At 37.3% G+C, this 26,240-nt stretch overlaps 1 protein-coding gene across 3 annotated transcripts in view; it reads right to left on the bottom strand.

The window, feature by feature from the left end:
- Positions 1 to 26,240, bottom strand: part of USP25 (ubiquitin specific peptidase 25) — a 90,098-nt gene that overhangs the window by 14,894 nt on the left and 48,964 nt on the right. For 2 of the 3 annotated variants that reach the window (XM_038124962.1, XM_038125120.1), the window contains 14 exons: positions 25,605 to 25,691; positions 20,159 to 20,296; positions 19,220 to 19,296; positions 18,379 to 18,452; positions 16,759 to 16,907; positions 14,342 to 14,469; positions 13,495 to 13,590; positions 13,034 to 13,195; positions 10,410 to 10,618; positions 10,124 to 10,194; positions 6,440 to 6,668; positions 4,978 to 5,175; positions 3,389 to 3,528; positions 532 to 645 (listed from right to left, as the gene is read on the bottom strand). In XM_038124962.1, coding sequence (XP_037980890.1) covers positions 532 to 645; positions 3,389 to 3,528; positions 4,978 to 5,175; positions 6,440 to 6,668; positions 10,124 to 10,194; positions 10,410 to 10,618; positions 13,034 to 13,195; positions 13,495 to 13,590; positions 14,342 to 14,469; positions 16,759 to 16,907; positions 18,379 to 18,452; positions 19,220 to 19,296; positions 20,159 to 20,296; positions 25,605 to 25,691 — 1,872 coding nt within the window. The remainder of the gene's footprint in view (positions 1 to 531; positions 646 to 3,388; positions 3,529 to 4,977; positions 5,176 to 6,439; positions 6,669 to 10,123; positions 10,195 to 10,409; positions 10,619 to 13,033; positions 13,196 to 13,494; positions 13,591 to 14,341; positions 14,470 to 16,758; positions 16,908 to 18,378; positions 18,453 to 19,219; positions 19,297 to 20,158; positions 20,297 to 25,604; positions 25,692 to 26,240) is intronic. The other variant, XM_038125039.1, reaches the window with a different exon arrangement.

Here is a 26,240-nt window from a genome sequence, read left to right as displayed (position 1 = left end):
GGTACATGTACCATCATGAATCTGAATTATTTTTAAGATTTGCAAGACTCAGTTCTACCAGCCATATCAGTTTCAGGTTATTTCCATGGCTAATTTAATCCCCAAAGCCTGAAAAGCTTAACCTTTGCAAAGAAGAGATCAGACATTACTGGACTGACAAGAAAGTACAAACATTAAGAATATTTCTCAGTGTCCTGTCACCTTTTAAATAATACAGCAGTGTGCAGTCTGTCACCAGCATTTTGAAAGCTACCTGGCCTAACACAAACATTCAACCTCCACAGTTGAAGAGACAGATACACCTCCAGTGTAAAAGGTAGCATGCAAACCGTGCCAAATTAAGAGTTTTTAGTGCTTTCCTTCCATATTTCACGACAAACTATGACATTGTTAAAGATCACAAATCGCTAAGCATTTAGTTTTGCAGAAGTCTGTTAGGTGTCACAGTGTGCAAACATGCCAAAAATTCTCATCAGGCAGCACAAGGAAGCACCGAGGAGGAGCGGTGCACACAACTGCAATCCGAGGTACCTCATCGTCATAACCCCCCTCCTCTGACTCAATCACAAAAGTCCCTACATCGGGGATCGCCACCTCTACCACTCGCTGGGTAGGAGCTGCTTGAGCTGGGGCATTATCAGAGCTCTGCAGAAGAAAACCATTATCAGTACATGTTTGGGGAAAAAAGAAATAATCATAATCATTATCAGAAAATACAATAAAATTATGGAGAGATGCAAACTGACAGGCTGATCTAGTACAATGATGTCCACTGCCTAAATTCTGAAAAAATTCAGAAGCTGTATCTAGTTAGAGAATATAAGTGATATTTATAATTTTTAAGCAGTACATTTTAAAATTAAGCCATAATTACTAAAATTATTTCATTTGTTCTTTATTCACTAATTCTGTCTTTACAGGTTAGTATATCAGTGTTACAACTCTAATATCCATTACAAATTTAAGTCACTTGGCAAAGGATGAGTCTGTGAACCACCATTTTTTGTACATTTCACCCCAAAATTACCAAGTATATCATAAAATATCAGAATAGTTTAGGAAGGGACCTCAAAGATCACCTAGTCCTAAAGATGCCACCCACTAGATCAGGTTGCTCAGGGACCCATCCAGTCTGGCCTTGTAGGAGGCCAGATCAGATACTTCATATCTGAAATAGCTGATAAAGTCACACTTAAGGACAGAAACAAACTGAAAGCTAACATTTCCCAATGCTCTGGGAGGTAAAAAAATACAAAAAAAAAAAAAGCCTTTTAAAGAACATTTAAAGCATTTAAAGGAGCATTACATTAAACTGGGTTTTTTTAGAAAAGTAATTAAACAGAAAATCAGGAGAAGAGTATCCTAGTCACTAGTCACTATCCTAGTCACTAAAATTCTTGGTATGTTAAACTAAGTTTTAAACAACAACAGACAGAAATATTGGCTCCTATGGTCTATCCCTGAATAATAGGCAGTTTGCAACATTTGCAGAACTTAAACCTTGACTCTGACCCAAGCAATAGCCAAGTGCTATGCTAAGTGTTCTGCAACTGTAACAATAATCTCCCCTTTTAACAAATATTCCAAAAACACAGTATCTATTTACACCCAACACTGTATAAATACAAAGGAAGCCTGTGCAATCAGAAGGCAGAAAAAAAAAAAAAAAGACAAAAGGCATAAAATGTATAGAATGAATATGTGGTGAATAGCCTACAATCCTGTTACATGTGATGATGTTGGCTTTCCTTCTTTTATAAATGGACAAACAAAAAGAGAAGTAATGGAATTTATGCCTGCATGTCTGAATGAATATGGAAGCAGAGTAATTAAAAAGCATGCTGATACACTGAGAAGGAAGTACGATTCTGCCTAAGTGAAATTTGGGGATACAGAGAACAACTTTTAAATGTTAACAGAGTACCTTCAGATTAACTAGAAATTGAACTACATTTGTCTCTAAATAATGTTTGTGTGGTTTGGTTTTTTTCTTTTGTCTCATTAAACAGATCAAGGTGTTCCCCAGCCACAGTCTTGAGAAGTCATAAGGCTGACCATGTGCCCAATGCCATTATCCTGAACTACAACACTTGATCCATTGAAAAAGTCTAAGATTCTTTCGCATCCCACTGGGATGGTGCCCACAAACCCTGGAAGGAGGACAGCCTTATGAAAGACATTTTATCATGCATTTTGGTATCTCCACAACCACCTTTTCAGCTGGAGTAACACGTATCAAACAGCCTCCCACTAAGCTGTTCTGAGAACTCAAAAAAGGCCAATATGCAGCAGCCTAAGGCTTTAGTGGAGAGCATCTTCTCATCCAGAGTTAGATGAGTTTCCCTGTTAGCTTCACTTTCAGTTTAGCAGAGGAAATGTGCTTCATTGCCTTCCTGACACCACAGGAGGGCTGGAAAACAAAGCAGGTCAACAGGGTGCCAACAAGCTGTCACATAATTTTCAAAGATTGTAAGGTATCTGGGGCCAGACTGCTTCTGTTTAATGAGGATTCACACCCGATCTTAGGAAGCATTTTGCACAGATCTAAACTGTTCATTATCCTTAGTAGTTTACTAGGGATGACTAAGGAAGCTTTACTGTACATTTTTGGATATAGTTGCAAGGCAGATGCATATTGTTTCAATGGCACATAGTTTTGTGGCAAACACATTTGTCATTTATCTACATACTCATAGGGAAGGAAGAAAGTATCTGCTGAAAGAAGAAAATGTCAAATACTAGTTTCATTAATAACCCATAAAATAGTTAATGTCCCATTCCTCTTAGTATACTTTGTACAAAGAGAACACAAATACCCAACAGTGATTATTATAGGAATTTTAAATTAATATAGGCGTTCTATGAATCACAAAAAATTATTTTTGTCAAGTTGTAAATCTGCATTAAAGCTACAGCATATTGTTGAAAAACCCCTTATTTCTGAAAGCTACATTAACTTCCACAGGTCTGTCAAAGGAACTCAATTATATTCTTACATTTCCCAGATAAAAACCAAATGTCTAAAGCAATATTTTTTAGTCTTTCACATGGACTGTCAATGTTTACTCTTCAAAAATACATGGAATCCTCTAACACTTTTAAAAGATGGTGGGCACAAACAGCTGATTGTAATTTGAACAATATGCTGTACTCCTGACAAGAACTTTAATCCCATAGAGAACACCTATCTTAGTATATTTATTTTTTGCACTGCACTTATTACCATTGTACACAGTTTCTGGATGGACTTTAATGTTGGATAGTCCCTGAAGAAAAAGTAATTGTCAGTTCAAAGTTTCCAGACTCACACCCTTTTATCAGTTTTTGTATCATTTTCACTTGCAAAATAAAAGCAAAAGAAGTATTTCAAGTTTCAAAATGTCCTCACCGTATCCGTTATAGCTTCTGGACCTCTATCTTCTTGTTCAGCTAAGGCTTTATTGATTGCTTGTACAGAATCTTCTTTTAAGTGCTTTGAAATATCAGTTCTTGATGGCTGCTCTAAGTACTCTGGTTCTCCTGCTTGAACTTAGTGACAGAAATAAGACAACAATTTTGTGTGTTAACATAAGCATGAATTTTAAATTGATTAGTTTTATTTGGATTGCTGTCTCATAGATAAGGTAAGCACGCAGAAAATGCAGGGTAGGTCACACAATTCTCAAGTACAACTTTACACCAGTCTGTGTGTCATGTCATTTTAAACACTTCCCTATAAATGGATCCCTGATTTTATATTAGGAACAATAGACCTGTCCTGTCTATAGACCCATCCAGGCTCTTGAGTGAGGGGTATTCATCAACCAACCATCAGGGATGACTGAGAACAAAGGTGAGATTCTAGCTGGAGTTTCTGTAGGATACACACTCAACATATGGAATGACCTCCAGCCACTTGACTGCAAGATCTATTTTTGCTTTGTAAAATAATAAACACATTATATTTTTGTGCCTTAAGGGAGATCTCAGTCTCCTCCACTTGAGAGCAATAAATTGATAAGTATATATAGTGTCTTATATTCCTTACATGACAAACCCAAATTTTGGCAGACTAAACATTCATTTTGTACTTTCCATTACTAACAAAAGAAAATAGCATGACTCTCAAACTGTATGTGAACTCAAGACATAAAAGATTAAGCAACTCTCTATAGAGTTTGCAAAACAAACAATCCCATTAAATCACTGCAGTTCTTACACTCATTTTGCAGTCACATATAGCTTATGAGAAATGTATGCTCAATCTTTAGGACTCAAATGCAGCAATAAGAATATCTGGACAGCAAATTCATTATGTCATCTTTCACATAATATACACAGGCTACTGCAATGGAGGAAAAGGTGAATGTTACAAAAAATCTGGCAGCTCTGGTTTATAATCAGATTGCCAGTGGTTCTTATTAGCTGAGTTTCTACAAGCATTGGCCTCACAGTTGCTGGTCAGAATCTTTTCCACAATTTTAACACCCTAATTGCCACACAGTAATTTCTTAAGCAGGCCCTACTCTCATTATCATTAAATCTATTCAGTGCACTGCACCAAATGCATTATTCTGCTCTTCAGATCTAAATGCTATTCTAATTTAAAATGTGAATGCAGATCTCACACTAAATCATCCTGAATAGAAGAAATACATCATTTAGAGGCTAACAAATCCTCAAAATAGACTGGTGAGACCTATCTCAAAAATACTCAGTTTCCATGGGGGAAAAAAAAGGAAAAAATAAGCTCAGGAAAACTGGGAGGGAAAAGGCAGAAGAACCAATGAATAATTATTTTCTTTAAATAAAAAATGAAATGCAAAAACCCACCCAAACAAGCTAAACTTGAAGTATAGTCACCTTTGCCAAGTAAATAGCTGTAATTCAAGATTACACAAATTAACCTTTTCTTCCTTTCTTATGTTCTAAAATATATGTGCAAGCCCCAGTGATTTTTGGTCCTACTCCCTTTCCAAACAGGTAGAAGCAGCTAACCTGGAGCAGGTGAGGGTGCTGGTGCCCTGGGTATCTGAGATAACAATTTCTCCTGCTGTGCTTTCTGAGCAAATTCTGCATCCCACTCTTCAAGTTCTTTTTCAAAACGTTTATTGTCTTCCTTGACATAATCCCTTAGATCAGAAGGCAGCGTGTCCATTCCAACAAGCATCTGCCCCGTTTCTTTGTTAAACTCCTCTGTGGTAACATGAGTTTCAGAAAAAGAAAGAAAAGGGCAAAAGAAAGTAAAAAGTATGTTCAACAGATAACCACAAGTGAATTACCAGAAATGTACAGTGTAGCACCAAACCCCCAAACCTATATAGTTTTAACTGGTTTTACTATCTGTTGAGCACTCTGTGTGAACATTCAGAGAATACTCACGAAATCCCCACCATTGCTTGACGGTATTACTGCCACAGAGAGCTGGACACAACTAAACTTCCCAAGAGAAAAGGGGAAGGAGAGTAGGAGAGCGGACGTATACAGGAATTCTGAAATCTAGCTGATAAGAATACTAGCTAAATTGAGTAATCTTCCTTTTGCTTTGAGAATGGTCTCTGCAGGGGTATCCTACATCCCAGGGGATCCACCAGCAGTTGGATCACAGTAATTGCCCCACAGTAAGCAAACCTCAGATTTAATTGGAATGGCACAGGCAGCCCACAGGGCCCAAACACCCCATGGCTGCAAGTGCACCACCAACGTGGCAGCCTAGGAACGTCAAGGGTAATATTCGTTCTCATTTAAAAACTGAACAAATGAGCATTTGAGCTTTCTGCCCTAAAAAAAAAAAAAACCAGGAACCTGAATATTTTCCATGACCTTCTACTGAATATCTGGACACTTTCATAGACAGTTCTCTGTCTACCATTATCCAAAACTTTGTGTTAAGGGATCGCTGGCCTCTCTAATCAATTCCATACAAAGCCTTATAGCTGCATACTCCTATATGACCTGAAAAAAATTTCCCAACCCATGTATTACTTAGGTTTGATGTGTGGTTGGTAGGTCTAAGTTATTCACATTTCAATTTACTGCATAAGCTTTCAAGTTTCCACGCTCCAGTAGAGTGTATCAGGCTTCTGAAGCTTATGGGAAAAAAAAGCAGCTACACGAGGATTTTAATGTCATGAGGCTCATTTCTCTATTTCCATACTTCTCTCCTAATCTTGAGATAAACCCTCCAAAAATCTGCAATCCCTTCTCTAAAATATTTACAAATTGGCAAACAGGGTTTTTTTAAATCTTAATAATGCTGAAACACAGGCATTCTCTTTATTGATCTATAAGCTAAACAGCAAATTTTCCACCCACAAAAACAATATAACAGCAACAGGAATAAAACTCTCAATAACTATTAAAAACATTTCTAAAATCTGGAAATCCATCTGAAAGAAGTTTGTTTAACCAATGTATTCATCTTTTTTATATTACACAGAATCTGTGTAGATAACATTACCTTGTATCAAGTACTGCTCCTTGTCATTGATATACATTAAACAATATGCACTGGCATTCCTGTAACCACCAAAAGAGTCCCGTTCCAACTCTTCCCAAGTTGACTTTGTCACAGAAATATCATTATATTTCATCCATCTGTTCTGGTGGTGGTCATAAATATATGCCCAGTAGTGTCCTGCATTTGCTTGACCCTCATGAACTAGGACAGCATGCAACCTGTAAGGAACCTTAAAAAAACAAAAAAGGAAATTAAACAAATGTCAAACTTTCCCTGACAGCATTTAGTTCCTATTGTATGCCACCAATAATTGCTACATGAAATAGAGGTAACTGAAATAAAGTTAATGAGAATCAAAACACAACACAGAGGAAAAACAAGTAAAACTAGCAACCCACTAAGCATAAGGACTTGTAACTATGTTACTTACCACTACTAGTTGCAGGAGATCTTAAAAATATAGTACACGACATAGATGTCTACTCTGCTGTCTTTACTGCCACTCATCCTCTTTTCTTAATTCCTTAATATTCCTACCTTCATTGTATCTACCAAAAAAACCCTCAAATAAGTCAGCCTTGACTATCTCTGATTTGCTACAGTTCCAACCTAGCAAACCTGTCAAAAAGTCTGGAAAGGCACATGCAAATTCAAGGTAATAAACTCAGTGTTTTTTCTGTGACAGTAAAAGAATTTATTTAAATTAGTATCTGCTTCAGTTACCCAAAAATAGAATTCCCACAGCAGAATAGAAATACAACTGTTTTACAGTGTTTTAACTGTATCAGGAAAAGCTAAATAAAGCATGGAGGACCTGAAAAGGTCCTCTCCTCCTCCTGGGACAAAGGATGATAGCAGTTTCTAGGATCAGTGGAAAATGAATTCCAGACTACATTTGTAAACCAGCAAGTAAGAACAATGAGAAACTTAGTTTCTACCTAAGTAATATGAAGTCTGAAGGAGAAAGAGAAGCAGAATGAATGAGTTCTTTCTTACTTACAAGTCTTTTGAGAACATCTTAGTGATTGACTCATTTTAACCTGCTGGAATAGCACATGCAACATAAAAGGGAAAACTGAGCTTCTCTGCTATGCACAGTGTGTCTCAATGACAACAGCTCAGAGGGGATGAAAAACCCCAAAATCAGCTTGTGCTGGTGTCACAATCTGGACTGAAGATAAACAGTCTGTTTAACTCAAGGTGTACTCAGTATTTTTTGCAAATATCATTTGAGTACTGCAACAATCATAAATACACACATATCTGTGACTGGAGAAACTCCTTGAAGTTATTTTTAACCTGATCATTCTCCTCCAGGCTACATGCAAGTGCTGGAGACTTTGCAACTCCCCTTGAACTGTAAAGCCGAGTGACTGCACAGCAGCTGGAATCAAACAGCCTGTCTTTCCAAAGACCAAACCACACTCTAAATCTCCCAAATACAAGAAGTATACACAGAAGAAATCCTGACAAGTCCTTAAATCTTAATGCTCTGGGGTTTTTAACATCTGTTATTAAATCAGTGTGAAAGCCTCCTTAACATCATTGCAAGCCTGTATATGCACAAAAATGTATGCAGATCCTGATTTAATAAAAAAGGTGTCTCCTTAGACTTTGTCAAAACAAAATTTTCTTACCCTAAAATCAGGAACTAAAAATCCCCATTGAATATAAATAATTTTACTTAAAACCATGTGAACTGGGTCAGCTTGAGGATCCCCACCCTTTCCTCCAAGCCAGGATAAGCAGCTGTCAGTCACCCACACTGAGCTTTCAGGAAGATTCCCCACAGAGGTCTGTGACCAGGGGACAGGTGAGTTCAGTGCCAACAGGCATCTCTTGTGATAAGCCATTATATCAACTGTAATTAATAGCACAAGGCAACAGAAACATGGGTGGCATTAAACTTCTCAGTTTACACTTACTACTTGTAAACCAGGAATGGAGCTTCAGCAACCCCATCACATGTAGCTAGAGAACAGATATGTCAAAGCTGCTATATCCAAGATGAACTCCCACAGAAAAAACAGTTGTGTCTCTTTCCCAAGAGACACAGAAGGAGGAAATAAATAAGCAAGTCCACAGAAGGAAGGAAATAAATAAGCAGCTGATAAAAAATTCATTCAGGAGAATGAAACAATAAAGATTTTGGGAATGTATCTCATTGACAATTTGACAAAGGTTTTGTGGACTACTGTATCTCCTCAGAATCCAAAAGGACAAAAGGAGAAGACAAAGAGCTTATCAAATAGTTCATAAATACACTAGGAAGCATCCTGAAAATATCATATGTTTGTCATAAACATGTGTCTAGTTTTATGTGCATAGAACTTGACTTCAAGACTGCAATCATGCAATTGTATTTTGCAGAGGGAAACTTCCCAGGGAATGGGGCAATACCCAGCTATCAAATCACCCAGATACAGAGGAAACAGGAAAAGTAGACAGCTCTGTGTACCTGCCTCCTTCCTATTGTGCCAAAACAGCAACAGGGACAAACGAGATGAGCTGCAGAAGGGCAGCTTCCCTTCCAGCCTGTGATTTCAGATGGGTTCAGCACCTACTTTGTAAGTAGGTGCTGAAGTAATCTCTTTTTTCTTTTGTAATGACAGCTGACTAGTATCTCTGCTATCCAGAGGTATTTCTTCCTGTAACACCTAAACCAACACAGGTAGACTATTCAGATGCAAGTTACCAAATTAATGAATTTTACTGTTAGATGACATGTAGCCTGTGGCCTTCTTCTTAGAACACAAGTATTAAGGGAAAAAAAGTGCCTCTCTAAGCTTCTGCAAGCTTAAAGAACATCATCTAGGCAAATCTGCCTGAAATTCTTAACATCAGAGTTCAGCTGCCAGTAACTATTAGGAGCCATATACAAAATGAAGACATACTTCAAGAAAAACTGTAAGCTGAACAGATCTTACTTGGAATGAAAATAGTTCTTTTTACTAACAAAAAGTAGCAGAGGAAGTAATCCTTAACTTTAAAACCTCTCGTGAGAGACGATTAGTATGTAAATGTAAGAAACAGCAGAAGAACCACAACTCCACAGCAAAACATTCTAAAAACACCGTTCAGATTACACAGAATAAGAATTTGCTAGAAGATAGCTTAGTCTAATAATCAAAGTTGTGAGTGATACAAAATCTAGACAAAGTTAAAAAAACCCCACAAAAAAACCAAAACAAAAAAACAAGCCAAGAGCAACAAAACCACTCACTGGAATTAACTACAAATCAAAATCAGGAGTCTTGATTTTCCATGTATTAGCATGGAAGTTGCAATACGCAGTGGCACTAAGCAGCCAAGTAAATAGCACTTTCTTGTGTCCAATGCTTCACCACCTTAAAGCCATAAGGTTATTGAGCAATAATGGGCAAATCAGGGCAAAAAATTTTTGTTGTGCAAATCTGCATTCAGGTAAAAAATGGGGATCAGAGATAGAACATATTTGGCTTTTCATCATAGTTGCCTGAATTTAAGCATGTAACTGTAAAATACTGCAACGCTGTCTTTCATTTGACAGTGCACAACTAAAGGCTTACAAAACCCATTATGACTCTGCAATGAAATTTCTCAAAACACTACATAATTGTATACTTGCTCTGTTTTCAAACATCTAAGAATTTTTTTAAAGTGCCAAAAAAGATCTATTTTCAATTATGCCAAAAATGCACTTACCTGGACCATTGTTTTGTCAGAGTACATCAATTCAATTGTCCGATGTATTCGAGATATACTTTCTTGTAAATCTGAAAGACAAAGAAAGAACCTCTTTTCCACAAGGCTGTATATTTGCACATGACTATATCTATACCTCACGAAAAACCAAGCAGGGGTGCATTTCACACATGGTACATCTATCTACAAGCCAAATGCTAAACCTTCTGGGATGAAAGATTTCCCCCATTTCCTTTCCCACAAATCCTTTCCTACAGCAAATGCATTCCCCAGTGTGTGGCATTACCTCTGGTGTCATTCTCAACTTCAGTCCTCCAGCGATGCAAACAGCCCTCTAGGACAGACAGCTCCTCCTCCGTGATGTGCCTTGGTGCTGGATGCATTGGCAGGTCGGGGGGAATCCGTGATTGTGTGAATGGTTTATGTATTACTGATCTTTGTACAGGAGATGTGCTTGGGACATCTGATGATGAAGGCCCCTGCTGCTCTATTGTGCTGCATTCATTCAAAACATGAAATATAAAAATTGAATCATCACGTAGACAGCCTAAAAGTTACACCATAAAAATAAGCTTTTCATCTGAAAATGGGCATTTTAAAGGTAATAATTTCCTAAAGTGCAATCCAGAACACATAACTACAATAGTAATATGGAATTAGTATTTAAATTCTGAAAGCTTTGTGGTGCATTACATATTAGCACAACAACAAAGTTTGCTTTGTTTGAAACACTACTGAACAATTTCAAATCATGTCATACATGTAAATAACTGTGGTTTGAAACATTTGCAGCCAAATGGCAGAGAGAGAAATCACAGTAGTTTATCTTATGGCCAATGGCCATAAAATCCAATAAGCACAAATGCTCAGTTTAATAACTAACTTCATGTGTCTTATGCCTGGCAGACTTTTTCTAATGTCCTACCTACAACTTATGTTAGCTGAACAGCAATAATGAAGGGACCTCTGATATTTATGCCACACTGGAAATGCACTAACAACCCATCAAAATTTGTTCCAAACCACTCTAACGTGAACTGCAAAGCAGCCACCTTAGGAGAATTCTGCAAGTGCAGTAGAGTAATAAAAATGAAGCCTTGTTACAGATTTTTCTCTTCCCATCAACAAGATCACCTCTATATAATTACACTGCTTAAGAGGAATCTGAAGATTTTTCTTGCAAGCCACTGGATTTTTTCTTTGTGTACAGCATCATGATACAGCCTGAGAAACTTGTATTCTTCAGGAGTTTAGAAAGTTCTGAGAACTTTAAGAGCTCAAAATGTCATGCCATATAATATGCTGTGGTGTTTCTACAGATAGACAAAAAAGCCACAATACTTAGATTTCTACAGAACATACTTCCTGTACAGGAGTTTGACCAGTTTATTACTTTTGATATTACATTTCACGTAAGCAGTGGTAACTTTTAAAAGTTTGCTTTTTCTCATCAATCATCACAATTTCTGCTAGCATTATACCAGTAAGGTATTGAACATATTTTTAAAGCCTTGTTAGATTCATGTACTTCACTTCTCTGAATGACAAATTTAACAACCTTTACTGACCCAGAAGACAGAACCCTACTGTCCAAATGCAACATACAAAAGCTATGTTTCAAACTGTTAAATGTCCACTGATCCAAATTGTACTCTATTACCAAAGAATTATTTAGGTTGGAGAAAACTTCTAAGATTATGAAGTCCAACCCTTAACCCAGCACTGCCAAGTCCACCACTAAACCATGTCCCTCAGTGCCATATCTACACATATTTTAAATACCTCCACCACTGCCCTGGGAAGCCTGTTCCAACATTTGACAACCCTTTCTGGGAACAAGTATTTCTTAGTATCCAATCTAAACCTCTTCTAGTAGGCTGTTCCTTGTGCCCTGAGGCTGTTTCCTTGTGTCCTGTCACTTGTTACCTGGGAGGAGAGGCTGACTCCCACTGGGCTACAGCCTCCTATCAGGGAGCTGTAGAGAGTGATAAGCTCTCCCCTTGAGCCTCCTTTTCTCCAGGCTAAGTCCCCCCAGCTCCCTCAGCTGACTTGTGCTCCAGACCCTTCCCCAGCTCTGCTGCCCTTCTCTGGACACACTCCAGCACCTCAATGTTTTTCTTGCAGTGAGGAGCCCAAAACTGAACACAGGATTGAGATGTGACCTTACCAGTGCCCAGCACATGGGCACAATCACTGCCCTGGTCCTGCTGCCACACCATTGCTGACACAGGCCAGGTGCCATTGGCGACCTGGGCACAGATGGCTCATGTTCAGTCACTGTCGACCAGTACCCCACCCAGTCCTTAACTGCTGGGTATCATCTGCAAACTGAGCATAAACTCAATCCTCTACACTGAGTTACTAACATAAATAGGGAGAAAAACAACATTATTGGACATTGATGTCTCTGGTACTTTAGCTACTCTGCATTTAAGAAGTCAGATTATTTAGGTTCCTGACAAATTTGGTAAGATATGCAAACTGCATGGCAGAAAATGGGCTTAGCTCACAGGCAAACAGTAACATATAAATTGCACACCAGAAACCTTGATGCTATGCAGCACATACACATTGCCCAGTTCAGATTCTTAAACAATATACACATGGGAATCAATGACATCACCAAAATCTTCTGTCTATTTAGAACTGTAGATAGAATTGGGCTATGCCTGAAAATGGTAATCTCCTTGTGAAGACATGTTCTTAAGTGCATGAGACAAACCCAGGTCATTAACATTTTTATTTATTTAAGCCTGCCATGCTGAAAGAAAAGAGCAAAAACTTTATGCAACCCCCTCTAGAGATGCCCTGTTTTGTTGGTCTGGTGAACACAGCAGCTGAATTTGCTCCCTTTCTCCCAGAGGCTCGTTTGCTCTAGTCTCTGCCCGGGGAGCAGGAGGCAGTCCTTACCTGGGGGGGATCTGTGGTGGCAGTGTGCCGCTGGTGGGGGCACTGGCACCCAGGTCATCCACGGGGGATGTGCACACCGGCTTGCTGGAGGCAAACTCCAGGGCATACTGCAGGACATCTACCAAGGGGAATCGTTTAGGACCAGAACCATAGCTTAAATATCTGTTAACCACAAAACGTATTAATGCCATGACTCACAGATAAAAAAAAATAAAAATAAAAAGAAAAAAAAAAAAAAAGAAAAAATTTCTGATTGACTGCAATTAATTAAAGCAAAAGTTTCCTAGCATGTTTTATGAATCAGAATTACAACACTCATACACAGCTTCCAAAGAAAGGGTAAAAGAAAAGAGATATAGAAAGGAAATCTCAGGTAAATAACTATACACAAAGTATAACTGCAAAGAGTTATTCTATGTAGCCCACAATACTATTTGCATTTACACAGTTATCTATAGTACCGTTCTAATCTCTGTTGTAAAACTGTGAGGTACTCTTTGAGTCTCTTGATTTCATCTCGTTTAATTCTTGTTATTTCTCTGTTTTTGTGCATATACCTGTAAAACACAAAATTTATAAAGTAGTGTCAGCCACAGTGAAACTGAGCTCTGTCTCCATCAGCCATGCAGTTCAATACTAATAAAAACTCACACCCTCTGGAGCCTACAACATACTCATCACTAAAACAGAACTGAGAAGAAAATGAGCCTTCCCTTCCACAACTTTCAGAGGATGCTTTCTCCCCAGTGTCAAAAGCTCTGTTGATACCGTGGATGACAAACATGTATTAGAAAGCCACTATTAGAGAGATTCTAAATTAAGTAGTTTAAGTGGCAACCACAGAGCAATACTCCTGTTTCATTATTTAGGTTCACAAATAACTTTCAGCAGCTAACTGAAAGCCATCCTGGTATTTCTGCTCTACAGAGAAACTGCATGCACTCATGCTGAGAACTGACTGCATGTTTCAAGAGTATCTGGAACACCACAAAATATCCAACTTGTCACGCTGTTTCCCAAAGGGAAGTATAAATGGTGTGATTTTTCAGAATATTTTGCCTGTATTCACAAGTACGTAGCAATAAATGAAAGTGGAAGCAGGTTTTTGGCACAAAGAAGCCATATGTCTTAAATTGTGATCTATGTGTATTTTCTGAAACTGATGAAACCCATGAAAACTCTAACTTGTAAATAGAACATAAATTTACTATGATTCAAATGAGCATAAGATACGTCATCAACTTTAAGAAACTTATAAGATTTATTTTATACCCACACCAGAAATTTGTTGATAATATTATACCATACCTGTCTAGATACAAAATTGGAGGAAATTCTAATTTGTTGTGTATCTTCTCTGGTCTCCCCAAAGCCTGATTAAACTCAAATCTTGATAGCTCAAAAGTTAAGACAGGAGGAAGCTCTGTGAACCAATGCTGGATGAAAAAACAGAAATCCCCAAAATTAATGCCAATAGCAGAATTAATTCCAACAGCAGAAATTCAGTAATAATGATACAATACCTGCAGACTGACACAACTATGAGAGAAACTGGTTTTAGAGTTGGCCAACATTAATTTTCCAATGCTACCACCCTCTTCCTTCAATGTAAACACAGACTATTTGTTGCTCATTCTGCATAAGAGCTTTGCTACTATCTGTGTTCCAGCAGAGGAGGCAGAAATGCTTATTCCACTCACATTTACTTTGCTCATACAGAAGTCAGCTCACGCTTGAGCCTACCTGCCTTTCCAACCGTTCTGTTCCCTTAACTCCTCAATGATATTAAAAGGGTTGTTTACACTGTTATCAAGTGCTCTTTCTGCTATAGTTCTCTGACTCAACTTCCTGATCCTTTCATTCACCTAGCAACATTCAAAGCTTCTAATGACCCCCTCTGAAACGGGATCAGTGAGTGTTTGACATTTCCTCCATAGTAACAGCTTAAAGTTTCTACTCATGTCTCTAAAGATCTTACATCATCTGCTATCATCATCTTACCCCATTTGTCTTTGACTACTCAGCAGAGGTCTATCCATAGTTCTCATTTCTTTTTTTACATATGTTGTTTCTCAACTACAATACAAATCCAGCTCCAGTTCCAGCACTGAAGATCTTTTTTTCCCTCTCCAGTCTCACACACAACAAAGTTTTGGGTGTCTAACCGCCACCTGAAGTTCCTCTGATTGCTGCAGACACTACTGACACATTTGCCATCAGTGTCATAGCCCAGATGCGGCATTTGACTCAGGGCTCGCTTTCAGTTCTCCTATCCAGCCAAATGTCTTGAGTAGTCTTTTTATATAATAACTGGCAAACAGCCTTTTCTTCCTGTGTTCATGGCTAAAATTCTCTTGAAGCAGGATTTAAGTTTCTTAGGACAGAGAATGTCTCCTTCTTCTGTTCCTACATTAGCTCACTAGCTGACACCCTGCTCTGTAACTGAGGCTTTTAGGTATCATGATAACAATACTAATAATACTACTAATACTAATAACAGTCAAGCTAAATACCCCATTACAGTCAATAGTAGGAAAAAGGGAAAAAAACCAGAATGTTACTTTGAGGATCTTTCAACACATTTGAGTACCACATCATTATTCTCTTTAAGCTTTGATATCAATCAACTCAGAGAAAAGTTACTTGAAATCTTTGTTCAGTTGAGACAGACCATGTTAAAGCTACAAGAAATTGAGAGTTCTTTAGTACTCCCAAACCTTCCAATGCACCATAACATCTTTCAGGCATTATATTTAAACATGGCTACTAAAAGAAGCAATATCACTATGGATTATTTCAGGGACACATAACTAATTTACTTGGCCCTTGTAATAATGAAGCAGTGTTTTTTTCTAGAGTACAACTCAACATATTACTTTTCTTGTTTTTCCACCACTGTCAATCTGTCATATGACTATTTCACTTCTATTTCCACATGCTAAGAAGCAAAGCTGACAATTTCACAGAACTCAAATTTTAATAGTATAGATCTGTACATCACTATCCTGCTGTTTCCCAGTTTCCCAACATTACAAGTCAAAAAAGCCTCAAAACCAAAATAAAAAAAACCCTACAACACTCAAGTCTGACATTTCTAGTCAAGCATTTATAACAGAACTGGCATTTTATGCATGAATACACACAGGTTATAATTGCAAGACAACCTTTAGTTCATAAGATGAACAGTTATGCTCTTGTAGTAGGTACATACAAGGCTGCACCTTGCATGGAGAAACTAAACTTGGGATTGCACCAAGAAATTAATGAGATTTTTGTTTTCTTCAAATTATATTTCAGGAAATATGCTCATTGTGAAAGAGATGTCATAAAATATTTGTTGTAAAACACAGAATTGGTACCAGAACTGCAGACTAGAGGAATATTTCAGTGTGCATCACTAAGCTTCACAATTAAACTCCATGTGCACTTTGACATTAAAGGAAGCAAAATTGCATTACTGCAAAAGATTGACATCAAGGAACAAATTCCACCTGAACTTTTTACATAAGTAGGAAAAAAACCTCCTAAAATTTCACATCTTTAAAATAACTGTGATGAAACATGAACAGCTGTGTAAAGAGAAAGCAGCTCAGCCTTTACAGGCAATGGGGATTCCCATCTATACAGCAGGTGCCATAAACATAAAAACCAGACATGAAACCCAAAGAAAAATAAAAGAGGAAAAAAAAGGAAAAATAAAGTGTCTACAGGAGCACTTAACTCACCTCCTGACCAGACTTGGCAGAGTTTTCTGAATGGAGAGATTCAATTTCCCCTTCAATCATTGCAGCTTCTAGGCACTCATGCAGATCTTTAAAGCCATTAACCTGTAGTGGATACTGGCCAAACATTTCTGTGTTTTCAAATTTTTTACCTACACATGAAAAATTAAACAGTTAATGTTCTAGAACAAAAATTTACCCTATCAATCCTAGGTCAATTGATCTAGTCTACTGAACAATACCCACATTTTCTTATTGAACAATTTAATTATATGTCAAAAGACAATTTATTCAAAACTGTTGCTCAAGAAATATTGAAATTACTGTATTTTCCTCTTCAGCCCAGTTTTATATCTTTTTAGCATCTTTTGGTAATAAGCAAAACTCAAAATTGCTTGGCACCACAGACATATGGGAAGTTTTACACATATAAATCAAAGTCCTTCCCTGCAAATAGGAGCTTTGTAATACAAATGTATATTGTATTAGCAAAGTCAGTGGAATTGCTGGTATGAAAGAGGCCTTTGTATAAGTACATTTTGCAAAAATAAGCCACAAAAGAGAACATTCATTTCTGTCCCGAAAACAAGATTATAATTTGGTAACACTGTATAAAGATGTAAGTGCAAAAATGAGGAGAAATATGGGGCACAAGTGATTTCAACCTAGAAATTCAATTTATTTCAACCTAAAGTCAGTAACAAGTCTTGCATCTCCTAGTTTCTTTTCATTTGTTTGATTTTTACATATCTCCTCTGTTAAAATGAGAATGTAGAGGGATGAAAGTAGCTAAATATAAAGAAGCAAGAATGCAACTAGCAAGAAATCTGCACAATGGTTCTGAAATCTGACAACAACTCATCAGAAACATATTTAAGGTCACAGAAAAACCTGGAAGCCACTTAAAAGACTGTACCTGCTTCATTCAAATGCAGAAGTCATTCATTTGGATGGGAGGCAGAATCACCAACATTAAAATTACTCAAAAATACTTTCATGGCCTTTTGGAAATAGAGAACAGTACAATTCTGCAGATATACTAATTACATACAAATAAGGTAAAGGGAAGCTTGCTGTACAGTCTCTTCCTCCTCAGTACTCTCTCCAATACTGCCCTTGAGCAGGTTTCCACTGACTTGTTTTCCAACAAACTGTACTTTTAGGAGGGTGAGTTTTCCATATAAGAAATTGTGCATAAGGAAATGTTATAAATGAAGTTTTAAATTGCATTAAATGAATCAGAGGGACCATGAGAGAACAGCTCAGTGAAATACAGTATCTTGCCTTCTGTTACCACTCACTGTTAGTAACTGGTAACAGTGCCCCAATAATTTCTTCCAAACATCTTCCCTCAGCATCTCAGCCCAACTTCTGCTGTACAGAAAACATACACTCAGCTCATGAAGGAGAAAACAGTCTTCAAGGATTCCTGCAGCTCACTGCATTTCTCCTCAGTCTCATACCTGACCAACCATTTGTCACAGACCAATTGATATATGTGTGTTCTCCACATCTGCTTCTGCAGAAGTAGCTAAAATCCTAAAAATGCATCAGTCGCCTGTGTGCTTGGACAAGCACAGATGAGACATGACCAGAGAAGTCCAAGTAAATTCTGATGCATACCTTCAAGTACGCCTACTGCTAGAAATCGTCCATAAAACAACTCCACCATTGGGTTCTTTGGTTTCTCTCCGTCCCTAAAAGAACAGGAGCTGTGTTAGTGCAAAAAAAATCCAAGTCAGAGCTATAACCTTTGATTTATAAAACCATGAATTCTTCTCAAATTCAGAGTTCAGAATGAATGGATTCAGAAGTTTAAAAACTTCTGAATTCATTATAGAAATGATGCTCATTTTACTGTTTATTTATTTTTGTACTTTCCTCTAATGATGATAACAATAATTCAGATATTTGCAGGGAAAAGTATATTCTGGAAAAATGAAATGCTTCTGAGAATTAGTTAAGACGATCTATGCAAACCAGATTCAATAATGAGTGTTTAAACTGTACAAAACCCTTGTAAAAACTGTTTCTTGAAACATTATAGAAAAAATAACATGTTCAAAAGAGTTTCCAGATGCTCACTAATACAAACAATGAGTATTTTCTTCTGAGATGAGAAAGGAACGAGGTTTTGAAGTATTTTAACTACAGGATTGAAAAGCAAAATGGCATTAAAATAAAAAAAAAAAAGCCTAACTGACTATCTACAAAACAGCTCTTTATTTTACTCTTTATATACTCTGGACTTCATGGAGCAAGATTTCTAACATGAAATAAGAGGGTGAAAAAAAACAACTCATGAAAAAACCCAAAAGTACTGATATGTATGGAAAAAATCACACTTGAACTAAAACAAGCTATATAGTCAAATGTTTTCAGCCATACAGAGAATTGGATTTTTGGTCACTTGGTTTACTTTTCTCTCATGTAAACATGCAAAACTAGAAAAAAAAAATCTTACCTCTCTTCTTCAGCTTTAATTTGGAAGGCATCTTCTAGCCAATCTAATAATTTGTGTGTAAATTCACTAACGTCTTGCTGTTAAAAAAATAAAGTGATCAGTACAATATATGAAACAGAACACAACAAAGTGTCACCTTACAAGACCAGTTTAGCAGAATTCCCTTCCCCCTCCACCAGTGTTCCAGAATCACACAATGTCTAAGACTATGGCATGATAGTTTTTTTTTATGAGTGGCTCTGGTGTTCCTCAGCAATGACACTGCCCTATGATCCTTTTTGCTTGGGCTCAGCTTTCACACCACGCTAGTCCAAAGGCATCTCTTGAATCCCATTGTTCAAACCCTTTGGTATCTAGCAAGTGGTGACTAATATTACTTTCATCAAGCAATGAATTCAGTGTGCTAATGTAATTAAACACCTCAGCCACATAACCTCATGTTATGAAACAAAGCATCTGAAGAAATAGAATATTTCTACAAAAAAAAGCAGATTATGCACATTAAGGTTTCGGTAATAATCCTGAATATGAATATTTAGATCCTCCAAACCAGCATCTAAACAAGCAGTATAATGGCATTGTACATCACCAGTACAACCCTGGGTGTACTGTTAGATCTGAATAGTATTTTTCCTTCAAAAACCCCCTGACTTAGAAGCTAAACTAAATCCTAAAAGCAAGAATGTTGAACTATTAGTCCATTTCTAAAATAATAGGAGAAAGTGTATTGAATAAAATAGTCCTTTTGTCTGGAATTTTTTTTTTTACATCTTTCTAATAAATGCAACCAGAAATTACATAAGTTCCAAGACTGTGATAATTAGAAGCTGCTTTTCTGTGGACATTTTTCAAATTCTGTTGTCTACGGTAAGTATTTCCTATTACAATATGACTATAGAAAAACATGCATAAAATTGATTGAAAATACATGGAATTTACCTGTTGGGAATCATTTGATTTAAAAGCATCTTTAAGGATTTCAACTGCTCTTGATGGATCAACATATTTTCTCTTTGAACCAACTAGAAGTGCAAACAGGTACCTCAATTCACGCATGAAAGGTAGATTCCTATGTTCCTGTATGTGAAGAATAAAAATATTTAACAACGTGGTAATAGAAATCTACTGAACAGAAATGTTACCCAATAACCTGAGTAATGTAATAATAATATGTAAGGTTACTTGCAGTACTACCAAGGTAATGCTGCATGCCTTTTACTTGTCAATGTTACAAAATAATGTAGTTCTCTGGGAAGAAAATTTCATTTCAGAAACTAAAGGTTCCTTGAAATCATATCTAGATGATACTGTTTGTCTTGAAGTGGGCTTGCATTGACAACTGGACAAGCAGAGCTGCATTTAGGATAGAAATGTTTCTCTCGAGACTTACAAAGCCTTGAGTAACACCCTGCTACAATATGCATTATTTTATTGAAATTAGTATTCCTCTGTACCTCTAGAAGAATTTCTTGTGAGCCTACAGACTACTCGACACCTTTTTTAAGCTTATTTTTTACTGAAGACTAAACTTCTAAGTTCTACATTAACCTTTATTATTTCTCTTTACACAAGTAAAATAGCCTGCTCTCCTTTCAACCCAATTTTGAAGTACAGTTCACGTGACTATGGCATTCTTTTGCTGGTTTCCAGAAGAGAAGAAATACTTTCTGCCTGCATGATGAAAAACAAATAAACTGAAACACAAATACCATAGATTAAATCACAGGTTACCAATGCTCCAGAGACTGGATATCTACTCCTGAGTAGATAGTTGGCAAACACTTGTGAAATTAAACCCCATGTAATATCCACTTGTATTTAGAACAAAGTATCATTCAAAGGCACCACAGATGTCTGATACTGGTCAAACTGGAATTACTTGATGATAAACCATTTCACATGCTCATCAGACAGCAGACTTGTTTAGTCACTCCTGTGTCAATCCAGGAGGCATTAAGATTTTTATAAGTAAAATATGGTTTACTCAGATTTCAAAAGTGCACAGTGAATTCCATGTGTTCCACATAATATTTAGAAAATACTTCTAGTCATGTCAATCTCCGATTTTTAACTTGCTGTTCTAGTCCACCTTGCAAAACACCTGCCAGTTATAAACACTGTTCACAGAAAAGGCTGCACTTCAAGTGCAACCCTAATTCAGCATCAAATCATCCTAATTTAAGAACAAAATCAGTCTCCCATTTAGATACTTAAAGCACAATATAATAACAAAAGAAGGAAACAAACTGCAAAAGTTGTATTTTTCTTGCTGTTTTCTTAAAGTGTTCTAAAACACTGTTAAAACAAATGGAATTTCAATTTTCAGAAAGATGTTTTTTACATCTTTACATCAAACATTTTATAAAGATGTTTCAATACCAGTGATAGTTCATATGCATAAAATAAATTATTAACCACAGAATGCTCTTTTTATTAAATCTGAAGTACATAGCATTATTATAATGTACATAGTACATTACTGCATTACCCAAATTTACACTACAACTTTGGCTGAGTTTTAGCTGTACTTGTAGCCTTAGCTTGAACAACTGCCTACCAATGTAAGTAGGATTACTCAGAAAAAATATCTACAAAGGCTACTAAAGTTCTCTAAAACTAGGGAAATCCTTGCTGCTTTTGAAAAAGCTCAATTTAATGCATTAGACATTACCAGAACAAACCCTAAAATCTTCAAAATAAGGTGGGCCAATCCCTAAGATAAATTATTGAGTTCCACAAAAGGACTTGCACATCAAAAGAAAGAACTGATAAAGTGAACACAGCATAGCATACCACTCTCACCTCTAAAGCATCCTGTACATGCACCAACACAAAAAAAAAAAAAAGATTAAAATAAATTTTTTAACCAAGCACCTCATGGAAATTTCCTAATCTAAGACATTCTCCATTTTATCACCTATCCTGCCTGCATAAATAATTTTTTAATACCTGTCAGAATAACTTATTATTATAAATGCCTTTAAAGCAGTCTACATATTTAATACATAGCAAACATTCACTATGGCAAATCAGTTTGCCAGGAGAGTGAGACAATGATAATATTACAATAATACCAGAACAGGTGGAAGGATGTGCTAACCTGGAGCACAGTAGCCCCTTTCCTCTGATAATAAAATGTTTCCTGAAGATATCATTTGTGGGAACCCAGGACATCCCTCTGGGTGCCCTGGATGGCCAGAGCCACTGGCAGGGGGCTCTGAGACCCTGGCATGCAGCCAAAGACACACGTGGGGTTTCAATCTTAGCCCATGGAGCAAATTACTAACTCTGTGTGGAGAATTACAAGCCACACCCACAAGTTGGGTATTGTAGTAGAAGTAGTCACGAAGTGAAAGGAAGGATTTTTGAGTGCTGTACAGGGGGGTTTTAAGCCTTGTACGCAGGGGTCCAGGTTTTGTACTTGGGGGTCAGGTGTTTTAAGATGGAGGGATTTGGGTGTGCCCTGTCCTCTTTCTTTCTCCTTCCTAGCCTCCATGTCTTTGGTGATGTTGGCACTCACAGATTGGTTTAGAGTAGAAAGTCACCATTCAATATAGATAGTAGGCATTGGGGAAAAGGTATAAACATGTAGTACGTAATATATGATATAAAAGATGGCACCGGTCCCCTGGGAGGGCAGTGTGCCTTTGTCTGACCTGCTGAACGGGCCACAGCAGTTCGGGAAGAGAATCTTTTAGATAAACAACAATAAACAACCTTGAGAACGGACAACAGAGGACTACTGAGTCTTTCTTTGAAGGCACGGGTTGGAGGAGAGACTTTTCCATCTTTCGGGGTCACCCCAATCCGGGGCTGGAAACCCCACAATCACCGAGGCCAAATATTTAGCTGGTCTCAGTAAGTACAGCAAAAAGATCTGTTCATGCGACAGCAAGAGCAAAGAGAACTGGGAGAGCAAAGAAGCTGCAGTAACTACAGAGCTGCATTTTTTCTACAGAAAGAAACCAAGTAAGACAAATTATTTTCAAATTTAAAAGAGCAAGATCAAATTTAAGCTTTTAAGTGTATGCCCAAATCCAGAAAATCAAAGCCCAATTGGCTCAGACAAATAGGGCGGGGCTGTTGTTTGTTTGGGGGTTTTTTGAAGTAAAAATTTATACCAGTGACTTCTGGATTAAAAATTTTACATACCAAATTATTCATAGCATTTGGATTCAATATATTGATGGGAAAAAAAACCAAACACCCTGCTCTGCAATATTCCCTGAAGTACAATCACATGCTTTAATTCTAAATCAAGAGATTGTCATGACCCTAGCATTAAACTCTAATTCCCACCAACTGGAAGAACAACAGGATGTAAACCCAAGTATTCAAAATTTGGGATTATTAAAACATATCCTTTATTAGCAAGGAAATTTGATCCTGCAGAATGTCAGTCACATATGGTAGTTAATACTGGAATAAAAATAAAAACAAAACCAAAACTGAGGCAAAGTAGTTTTAAAATAAGTAAGCAGTCAGAAGTAAATTCCAGAGCTTTACTTTTTTTTCCACTGTTAACTGTTAACTTCTATTACAACTCTGAATCAATTTGCCTCTAACTGCCTTCACTTACAAAGAAATAAAGGTACTGTATTTGGAGGTAAGCATGCTTATGTCTCCTATCCATCTAAATTCCAACTAGTGCAGCGATCCCTTATCCTAAATTCTCCTCTATCTTTTTTCAGCTGTAGGTAAGACAGATGAGTACACCAAGTAATTATGTTACTTCATTCTGGAATGTAAGTTAAGGAAGGAGAGGACACAAACTACTGCCAGAGATTCTTTCTAGCAGGCCTGCAGAAAGCAAGGATTCTGCCGAAATCCATACACTTGCCTGGTGTCACGCCATTTCCCACTAAGTTATTGCCTGTCATGGTCAGAATTTCTAAAATAAAGCGCTTTGGAACGGCTAAAGGCATTTGGCTGCAAGTGTCAATGCTTGGGCAAGATGATTATGAAGCCAACAGCTTGTTATCAGCCATTTCATACCACGTTTTAGATGCCAATTGCTTTTTCCATGCTGAAAAATTAACATAGAATTTCTGAGTTCTGAAGGATATATTACTAAAACAAATTACATTATGAAAAATTAAATACTAAGCAGAAAGTCAATCTAAAAATAAAAATTAAAAAAATTTAGTACAACTATTTGTAAAGCATGAGTTATCTTTCTTATTAAAATACAGTGCCCCATCTCTACCTTGTGTTGGGAACACTACTCATGTTTTCTTTTCACACCATCTCATGACCTAATGCAAGTATGCTTTCCAACCAAAAAAAGTGACCTCTTGCACTTTGAATGTGGTGAGGAAAGAAGGGGGTAGGGCAGGAGAGAAATTATCCAGGCCTGACTGAACATTCAACTTCCCTTTTATGGAACATACCCAGAGGTTTAGAAAATGGACAGTGTCTTCTCTTTGTCTGTTTTCTTTTGCTTCTCTAATTACAGCTCTTACTTTTGATAGTGAACATTCCAGACAATCCTGAAGGGACAAACAACTAAGAACAGGCTGACAACACACTCGCTTCTTTAAATCTGACAGAAAGGGGCAACAGGCAAGACTCTAATGTACTGTGAGGGTGGTGAGGTCCTGGCACAGGTTGTCCAGAGAAGCTGCGGATGACCCATCCTGGGGAGTGCTCAAGGCCAGGTTGAGCAACCTGATACAATGGAAGGTGCCCCTGTCCATGGCACAGGGGTTGGAAGTAGTTAATCTTTAAGGTTCTTTTCAACCTAAATCATTCTAATTTCTGGGTATGCAAAAATTCATTGCTCTATAAGTGCCTGCTAAAAATCGGGCAACAAAGCATCTTCAAAAAGCCACTTCCTTTTCCATTTCTTCCTTCCCATTTCATAGCATAGAAACCACAGGGCCCCCATGGCATCTGTCCTCAAAGGAGGCCCATGAAGGAAAAAAAACTGATCAGTCTTGTCCCCCACTCAATCACCATTCCCCCTTGCCAGTCTGAAGCCACAAGAAGCCTAAGCCAAGGTCTTCCCCTCCCCAGTCCTATATGAGTACCAGGATAAGCATGAGAAAATTTATACTTATAATCACTTCCTGAAAAAGCCAGAAGAGAAAAGCTAATAAATGAAAGCTCAATGTCAGATCATGAGTGGGAGGGAACTGGAATAAAATACATTTGCTAAGACAAGCTACACTCACATGGGAAATGCTCTGCCTCTGTCAGCACCCTGCCCCATACTCTGCTGCAAGGCTGATGCCATTTATGTAAGATCTACAACAGGAAGCTCAGAGAACTGATAACTGGCACCTCTAAAACCCACGCTGATATGAGCGAGAGAACAGTGCAAAATTCAAGTACAAGACAGAAATGCCCTCATCAGCCATGAGAGGAAATCAGCTTCTCATTTTACCTTTTGGTTTCGGGGTAAATCTTGAGCATTTGCAGGAGGATTGAAATTCAAAACTAGCCTTCGAAACTCCAGTAGGTTAAATAATGACTGAAAAGAAAAAAAATTAAGAAAACCTTTAAGCACTTCTACAAACAATAAAAAACTCTTCCAAATAAGCCTTAGCAAAACAAATGAAGTGTCAAACATATGCAATGTTAAGTTTTGTTTCAGAAGGCAAAGTATTGATAAACATATTTTCACCAGAAGACAATTACTTTTACCGAGAAAACAGCACAATAAAAAATGTCTCTGCACTTAATCACATAAAAGGAACAATAATTTTACATAATAGGCAAATTACATTTTACAACAAGAATTTTATGAATTGTGTAACTGTCAGTTTTCAAAATGACATGAAACACTGTTTAGCTATCTAATATTTATCTTGTGAGTCCTCTATCTTCTACTGCTCAGAGCACAGAGACTGCATGTGAAACATAATTCCACTTGCATTAGCTGAGCATTTTGCATTCTGTCCTCTCCATTCCTACAAGATCTGAAGGATGCACATTAGAGTAAGGATTGGGTTATAAAACTTCACAGGTGAGGGACTGATAACATTCCCATTTTATGAACATATGAATAGACAGGTGTTTG

This window comes from Motacilla alba, chromosome 1 (genome assembly GCF_015832195.1).
Source record: "Motacilla alba alba isolate MOTALB_02 chromosome 1, Motacilla_alba_V1.0_pri, whole genome shotgun sequence".
In the NCBI taxonomy this organism is placed as follows: Eukaryota; Metazoa; Chordata; class Aves; order Passeriformes; family Motacillidae; genus Motacilla; species Motacilla alba.
This window is presented reverse-complemented; position numbering and strand designations above follow the sequence as displayed.